We start from the raw sequence: 8,373 nt of genomic DNA on the forward strand, positions 1-8,373 counted from the left end.
TATGAGAGGGTTGAAGTCATGACCTCGCAGAGACTTATGGCAAGGGAATAAAGTGTGAAGCAATAGTTTAAGGTCAGGTTTAAGTTCAGGTTCAGGGATTGTGACTTCTACCTAAAGCACCAAAATGACATTTGGTAGACTTTATCTAAGCGGCAATTAGGTTTTTGGAAGCTTTTCATTCCCTCCCATTCTAGCTCTTCTTAGCTGGATTCCTTGTCCCCATTCTGGCCAGACCCACAAAACTGGCCCCACCTAGCTAGATTAGGATTGAATTGGAAGACAGCAACCGTCCCAGAGGAATGTTCACCCACTCATTTAAAAAAAAACACAGAAACACAATTAAAAGCCCCTCTTTGGTTTCTATAGAAGCTAAATAAAAGCAGAAGATGACCTTTTTAAATTTTGCTTTATGATTCTTGTATTCATAGCTCTTCAATATCCTTGCATAATATCAGCTGTGTGAGCATTCCCCTTTTGCTAGACAGTTTAATGCACAAAGAACATCATGCTTATGAAGCTGAAGTATGAATTAGAGCACTAAAACATCCTACCTAAACAGAGCTCCATGCATCAGCCCAACCAACCATGCAGCTCGACATCCTGTCAGTCATCAGAAGAAATATGTAAAAAGCAAGGGAGAAACATTTGCACAAGTCACACTTGAGCAATAAATAGCCAAGCCTCAGGCTTTTACAGTGCTACCAACAGCCCATTTGCCTAGCACCTGGCTTGGCAGTCTTTCACCATACAACATTCCCTTTGACTAATAGCAACTGCTTGTACCCAAGGGCAGCAGAAATGGACCCACAGCTACTAATTTATCAAGCCTTAAAGAAAAATTAAGAAAGAAAGAAAGAAAAATGTAGCCCTGAATGTCATATCATCATTCCTGTAATAGTACTTCCATTGTTAGCCTTTGTACAAAATGGAGGACATGGACAACTGCTGTCTTCCTGGCAAATGCGACAAAGGGGAGAGGGGGGCTGACCTCCAATTCCAACAGAGTTGTTCTGATAAGCTGAAAGACAACAATTTGTTTTTAAGAAAAATATTAAGAAAATCAATGGCGCCACACTAAGAGTTCATGAGAATCACAATTGATTTGAAAACCCTTCCCTCAAGGGTCAATAATATTGTCTAAAGGCAGAAAGCCACATCAGCACAATAGAAGATTGTTTCTGTGCCTCGAACAACCTGGTTCTGACTGGGAACTAGTAGCTTCCCTTAAGATAAGACAGATGATGCTTCATTGACATAATTTTTCCATTTTTATATCCCCAGGAATGTTACAGTACATTCATGAGTACCTCTGATTACACGAGGACTAAGAGAGCAAACCATAATAGACAGCCAGATTTGTAAATCCTTGGGACACCAGATGACTTATAAAGGAACATTATAATAAATTTTCTCTGAAATTGTGGCATGCTGCTTTGGGGCAGGATCTCTTCAGTGTCCTCCTAGGAACAGAACTTTTGTTATTCTAAACTGCTCTAATTAGCTCTCTTCAGAGCCCTGTGGCTATAACTATTAGATTTGCAACACAGAGACAACATACTCCAGGCAACAAGATGGTTACAAAACATACCTTTCAAATTAGTTAGCAAAAAGCTATGAGAATCAGACCACCCTCCTTACAATACAGAATCATACTTTGTATTCTGATTTTCTGCCAGATTTATGGAGAAACTAGGCAGAAAGCAGATATTACACATTCTCTCTTGGAAGGTATTTCTTAAGAGTTTGCACTAAAATTCTGCATGTACAGATTCACCAACTTAGTAGCGCTTAAATTAAAGGGAAGTAAGATTCTGTGGGCCACCCCACCCGCACCCTTACACTTCGCTAGATGGGATTTAACATTTCTGGATCCAAGTAATTATTTACAATCTTTACTGTCCTCAGTCTACAGTGAATCCAGGGTGTAGATGACCCTCAGTCTCAATAATCCTTTCAGAGGAAATCATTTTTATTATTTTATACACAAGGATCAGTCCCTTACTTTTACAATAGACATCTTCCTACAACAGACTATAGCATATTAAGGGTAAGTGGTCTTATCTGAGATTTCTTCTAAAGGGCACAAGTGTGAATAAGTTTGTCTTCATTGCTGAATAGTTCAGTAACATTCTTGGAGCCAAATTAACATTTTTTAATTTGATTTAGTTATTTCCTGATAACTGGCTTGAAAGGTCACAGCTAGAATATTTACAAAGATATTCTGATATTTTTCGTTCCACTTGCACCCACCATAGTTCAATATTTGGTTTTGATTAGAATGACATATAACATATCCGATGAGAGAGGATATGGTACCCTTTTGCTTTTACCCTCAAAACATTAATAATACTGTTGCAGTTCATATTTGAAACACAAATGTAATGGCATTCTGTTTGCTCGTTGAATATCAGTGGACTATATTGTAGCATTAGGAGACAGAACTAGTGTTTCTATCAGAGAAATGAAAATTTAAGATATTTCTATTTAAACTTTTCAAGCACAAATCTTGCATATAGGGCATTTTTCATCTCAAAGGAGTACAACTTTCTTTACTACAAGTGCAATATTAGTAATAAAAAAGAGACTTATTATTTATCTGACATTTTGAATTTTCAAAATATCACAGAAATTCCCTTGTGCTCTCTAAACAACTTTCTTGTAAGGTACTGAAAGATTGCTACCCTTAATTTGTAGTTGTAGAAATGTGGAAACGGTGTTAAATAATTGCACAAGGCCACAAAGGGAATCGCTAGAGGAACAGGGGCTTATATCCAGAATTCTTGATTCTATCTCTATCATACTAATCAGAGGTTAGATTCATTTTTAACCACATCAAGTTGAAAAGCAGCACCTGGTTAACGTCTTAGGATTTAGGATGAGCATTACTTATTGTCAAATATTATTCAAATCCGGCATTTATGCGAAGAGCAAAAGACCACTTGATAGTGAGTGGACTATTCAAGAACACAACAACGCTTGTTACCAACAGCTGTGACTGCCAACCAGGTCAGGCAACAGACGCTGAATACTCATTAGCYGAGTATAAAAAAACCCAACCCACTAGGTGGCACTACAAGTAAAGCAAAACAGCTGCAAAAGTCAGGACAAAGCATGAAAACCTTTTTTTGTTAGGTATAGTTTTATATTTTAAGGGCAAATGTAAACCACTTGAGGGTGGATTTGCCTCACTTTGCATTGTGCAATGCAAAATGGGAAATGGGTCTTTCAGCTCCCAGACATCTCAGTACTGCCTTAATACAATAATGATGCCTTTGAAAGTGGGAAGGTACTTACGGACATCACCAGTCATATAAGCAAACAAGCTCCATGTAATCTTGCATGCCCTTTTTTCGTGCTGCATCTGCTTTTTAGTCATGATCCATCAGCACCTGTGCCAGCTGTAGGTTTTTCTTGACAGCCTTTGAAGTTGAGAAAATCACACCAAAACACACTTTCAGAGTGGAGTGACTTGAAAATTTGCTTGCAAAAAGCTTCTGAGCTCTCATTTGGGGTAAATGGGTCCTAATGCAGGAATGAATGTGTTTCAGAAGTTTTGAGTCCAATATATTTTACTCAATCATTAGTCAGACTTAGTGGCAATGCGTTCTTCTCAGCCTTCTGTTATCAATCCTTAATCAAGCACAACTTCCAGAGATGGTAGCAGCAGGGAGTGAAGAAAACCTACACGCAAAGGGTGTCAGGGGAAAACAACAGACACAGAGAGATGACACAGGCAGACCGGCTGGCTGTGTTTTGTAAGGAGATAATAATCTCCCCAGGAAACATTTTAAAAACATCATACGTGAAGACCTGCTTTCCTTCTCTGTCTCATTTCTTCATGGCTTCTGCTGGTATCTTCCTTTATGACTCTCCTCATTTTTCTCCTTGTTCTCTCTGATTCTGCTACAATATTATCTGCATCTTTAACAGATTCTACATCCCCCCCCTTTATTTATTTATTTTTTTTTTAGTATTATAAGGACAAAGCTTGGAATTTCTGGCTTATCTACTTGTCAGAAAACAGCAGGTGGATAGCAAGAGCAGTAGAGCAACACTATCATGTTGCTATATTACATTACTCTTTTTCTGTGCTTTGTGCTGCACAGGCAAGCACTTTGCCAGTATCAGCATTGTACCACCAAGCAATGATCACTGACGTGAAAAAAAAACCACAAACTGCAAAACCATTTGCTCATTCTGATCTTAGAGGTATTGCCTGTTGTAACTGAAGAGTGTATACTGGTATGGTCCTGACTCTTCCAGATCTTCTCACAAGCTAAAAGGAAAAATCCACATCCACGTAAACAGAAAGAGACAGCGTGATTCCTTGGAATGTAAAAACTGTTATGCTATGAGGACATTGGCCCATTAAAACATTTATCCTGCATGAAGAGATACATCACAGACAAACCCTGCCAAATAAAGGCCATGCTGAAAACTACATGCACTCTGCAAGTTTGATTTAAATTAGCAAGACCCTAGCTTTTGCAGGATTCTCATGTGGGAAGCTGGATATTTCTTTCGCAACTTTGGGGGGGGGGGTTGTTGTTAATAATACTTTAACTGTGCACTTGAAAATAACACATTTACTGAATTTGCATTGTTGAATCTACATCTTCGCTATTCTTCAGATTTCATTTGGAAGGACCACAAATGCACACAAAAATCTGGTAACAGCTGGTGTTTAGGCATCTGTGAAAAAAAAAAAACAGTCACTCTGGGACCACAGGATACAGTCCTATATCCTGTATGACCTTGATTTTCCTTTTAAAATGATAATGACAAACTAATTGGCAACACTGACAAAGTTAAAAAGTCAATGAAGCATCACTGAGCAGGATTCCTGCAGCCTGCACTTACTTGGGAAACTTGCTCCAGTAGAAGGCCGCTTTTGGAACCACTGGGTTAGGAATTTTATCCTTTTTTATGAAGGCTTAAGACTTTCAATCATGAATCTCCAGGGAGAGTGTATACAGCAGTTATTGCCAGTGTATATAATCACATAACCACCCATAATGAAAACCTTTATGCAGAAGCTTATGGATGAATCATATGCAGCACTGACAACAAGCAAAGACATTTCCCACAGCTTCACCTCCCAAACAGGTATTATTGATAACAAGCTTATTCAGAAGCTTTTAAAAAAAATGAGCCACAATCTCCAACTGGGAACTTTTCCAGTCACAACTCCCAGAGGAAACACACAGACACTTAAACTGAACCAATGGCAGCCACCACATTGCCTCTGCYCGTGCCAGCCAGCTTTGACAGGGAAATACCAAAGCCAAGCCCCGTTATCATCTGCAGATTATCAATTCCTACATTATACTTAATCCCCACAAAAAACAGCAAATACCAAACAACACCTCCCTTCCCACCCGACATCGAGCTCCCCACAGGAGACAAAATGGCCGCAAGGCAGAAACACCGCCCCGCCCCCCGCCGACCCCTTCCGCCGGGGGGGAGGGGCACTTCCCCTCACTCAAGCTTGCTGCAGCGCCCCGGAAGAGCTGGAAGTCCCACCCCCTCGCCTCGCCTCGCCCCGCGTGCCCGCTTCCGCCCCGAGAATTGGCCACTTGCCGCGTCACTCGCAGCGCGAGCGCTCGCCCATTGGCGGGCGGGGCGCGCAGGGGTCGGTTGCGGCGGCCCGGGCAGGGAGGAACCATGGCAGCCGTGGCCCAGTGCGTGCGGGGCGCGCTGCGCTCGCGCTACCCGCTGCTGAGCCTCTCGCTGAGGTGAGGGTCGTGCCGCCGCCCGGCCTCGCCTCGGGCACGTCGCGGCGGCTCCGCTCCGCGTCCGTCCTCGTCCTCCCCCTGCCCCGCGCTGCGAGCCGCCCCGCCAGGCCCCCTTCCCCCAGCAGCCGCGGGGAGGCCTCGGGCCYGGCCCCGGCTCGGCGCCGGGGCGCCCCTTCTGCAGCCGCCGGGGCAAGGGCGGCTGGCGCCGCCCCGCCGCCTCCCGAAGGGGTCCCGGCGGCGCCCAGGCCCGCGGGGCTTCCTTGGGGCCGTCTGAGCACAGGTTCTGGGAGCAGTTTCCACGGGCCTGGCACTGCTGCGTTAGCTCTCGCTTTAACACGAGGGTGTAGTAGACACTGAAGCATCAGTATGTCCAGAAAATGCTAATATTTTCTAAAGTAAGCGACTGATTAAGGTCCAAATGTTTTTTTGCCTTAGGACTTCTCCACGACTGCTTTGTGTAGCAACACAGCAGAAAAATAACGGCCAGAATTTGGAAGAGGACCAGAGTCAGAGTCAAAATGAACAGAAGGCTGAACCAAGCTCTGCTGAGAAAATGTTAGCTGAAGAAAAGGCAAAACTGGAAGAACAACTAAAAGAAGTTAATGTAAGTGTCTTTCGGTCAGTTGGTGTGCATACTTAACAAACTGCATACCTAAGAGTGTCGAAGGCAGGTTCTCTGTGCACAGTCTGGATAGGGCTGTGTGGCTGCTGTTAGTTCATGGATAAAAAGTTTGAATGTGATAATTTCATTAAACTTAAGACTAGATGTACTGCAAGACCTGGGATGTATCTTGGGTTCCAGACAAAGATGGAATATTTTTGCTCAGTTTCATTTAGATTCTGGATGGAATTCAACCTCCTCCAGTCTGAAATCTTGTTAATTTAGTTTCACTGATTTCAGTTCACTTATGTTTTTGCTCAGTGGAGAAATAATTTCTGGAAGTCTTTTGAAGGGTTTGAGTGCATCTTTGGGTATGCGTTTGTGTGCACTGAGAACAAGATTTCTGAAAACATAGTTGCTGATTTTTCCAAAGGTTGAGGTTAATGATGCTTAGCTTTTATGTGATAGTGTACTTATTAAAGTGCTTAGAAAGTGGGAGTTTCAACCCTTCTCTCCTTTCCTGGAGGGTCCTTTAAACACATGCTTCCTCTTTCTGGCCTAATGAATCTTACATGTGTGACTTCAGCAGAGGGTGAAGAATGTCCTAAAAAATGGGAGGTGTGGATTAAACAAAGGTATTGATTTTCTGGATGAGTACTTTATGAAGAGTGTCCTTCTAGAGTGTTTGAGCTGTTGAGAAGTAACCCAGAATCTTTTCTAGAAACAGTGCCTATAGATCAAAAGTGGATTGAGATTCCTTTCTGATGCCCTTACCAAAGCACTGAAGGACAAAACTGAGGTGTTATTTAACATCTCTATGGACAGGATTTTCTATTGGCTACCTAAGGTGGCTCTTCAGACAACTCATTGACTGTTTTTATTCAGTTCTGAGATAATTAGCTTGTGAAAGTCAAGCATATTGAATGTGGAAGTCCAACATAGAATTCTGGGTTAGGTGGTGAAGCACTCAACCTGAAGTGCCTAACTTTATTGGATTTAGGTCTTAGTACATATGCTGCTGTATAGCCATCTTGCTGGAAACACACCTAAACTTAACCTGATTAACAGAAGAGTTAGACTTCATAGTCCATAAGGTTTGAAAAAACTGGAGGGTACTGGTGTGGAGAGGAGAGAGGTGGCTTGAAAGGAATGGTTGGGTTGAATCTTGTTTGACATGGTTTCAGAATATCTTATGACTTATAAAGGCTTTCTCTGAACACATATCAGAAGAAGCAGGAATCTTTGATTCATAAAACTTCATATATCCCTAGTGCTGAAAATTCCTGCCAGACTGATTTGTTGGCAAATACTGAGAGTCTGGAAACCCATCTTGCTTCCTTCCCCTTACTTCTCTGTGCACTGAAATGAAGCCAAGACTTGCCTGTGTAGCAATGATGCTGTGATACTTGGCATGTTGTCTTCAAATTAATCTTTAAACTGTGGATTTAGGCCATGTTATTGTTTAAAATGCTATTTTATACTGAATACGCTTGTTTGAATTATTGACGAGTACCCAAACACCTGTAATGAAATCACTTCTGTAATTGTTTTTCCTTCTTCAGGACAAGTACAAGCGAGCCCTGGCAGATGCAGAAAACGTGAGGCAAAGAAGCCAGAAACTGGTAGAAGAGGCAAAGTTATATGGTCAGTGGAGGCTCCATGTGTGTGTGTACTCGTAAGACCCAGGAATACTAGTATGCAATGCAAAGCATGGAAACTGAGCTGACTAGCCCACAGTTTTAACAAGTTGTACCTTCTGAATATTGTGGCTACTTGATTAAAAACATATTTGAGGCAGAAAGATTTAAGTAGTTCCTTGTTTGGTTAAACTGATTTTGCCTCAGGATTATAATCATCTCATTAGACAAGGGTGATACTTGGTCTGTTGAAGTCAACAACTTGAAATTTTGATTGAATTTGGTATCTAATTTCCTACAATATATGCCACACTAGTGAATTTTTCAGTAAGGTTTTTAGCCTGAAGTTTGCCTTTTTCACACAGTCAGTCTCAAATTTTGAGCTTTCCTTCTGCTCACC

At 41.9% G+C, this 8,373-nt stretch overlaps 2 protein-coding genes across 2 annotated transcripts in view; one reads left to right on the plus strand and one right to left on the minus strand.

The window, feature by feature from the left end:
* Positions 1–5,486, minus strand: part of SORCS2 (sortilin related VPS10 domain containing receptor 2) — a 612,056-nt gene extending 606,570 nt beyond the window's left edge. Inside the window, exons 1-2 of the mRNA XM_026054819.1 lie at positions 4,861–5,486; positions 3,295–4,692 (exon numbers count right to left, since the gene is read on the minus strand). Coding sequence (XP_025910604.1) covers positions 3,295–3,300 — 6 coding nt within the window. The 5' untranslated portion in view covers positions 3,301–4,692; positions 4,861–5,486. The remainder of the gene's footprint in view (positions 1–3,294; positions 4,693–4,860) is intronic.
* A 129-nt stretch (positions 5,487–5,615) lies between these two features.
* GRPEL1 (GrpE like 1, mitochondrial) overlaps positions 5,616–8,373 on the plus strand; it is an 8,491-nt gene continuing 5,733 nt past the window's right edge. The window contains exons 1-3 of the mRNA XM_026054789.1: positions 5,616–5,735; positions 6,171–6,339; positions 7,899–7,980. Coding sequence (XP_025910574.1) covers positions 5,665–5,735; positions 6,171–6,339; positions 7,899–7,980 — 322 coding nt within the window. The 5' untranslated portion in view covers positions 5,616–5,664. The remainder of the gene's footprint in view (positions 5,736–6,170; positions 6,340–7,898; positions 7,981–8,373) is intronic.

Source organism: Apteryx rowi, unplaced genomic scaffold (genome assembly GCF_003343035.1).
Source record: "Apteryx rowi isolate R43461 unplaced genomic scaffold, aptRow1 scaffold_97, whole genome shotgun sequence".
NCBI lineage: Eukaryota > Metazoa > Chordata > Aves > Apterygiformes > Apterygidae > Apteryx > Apteryx rowi.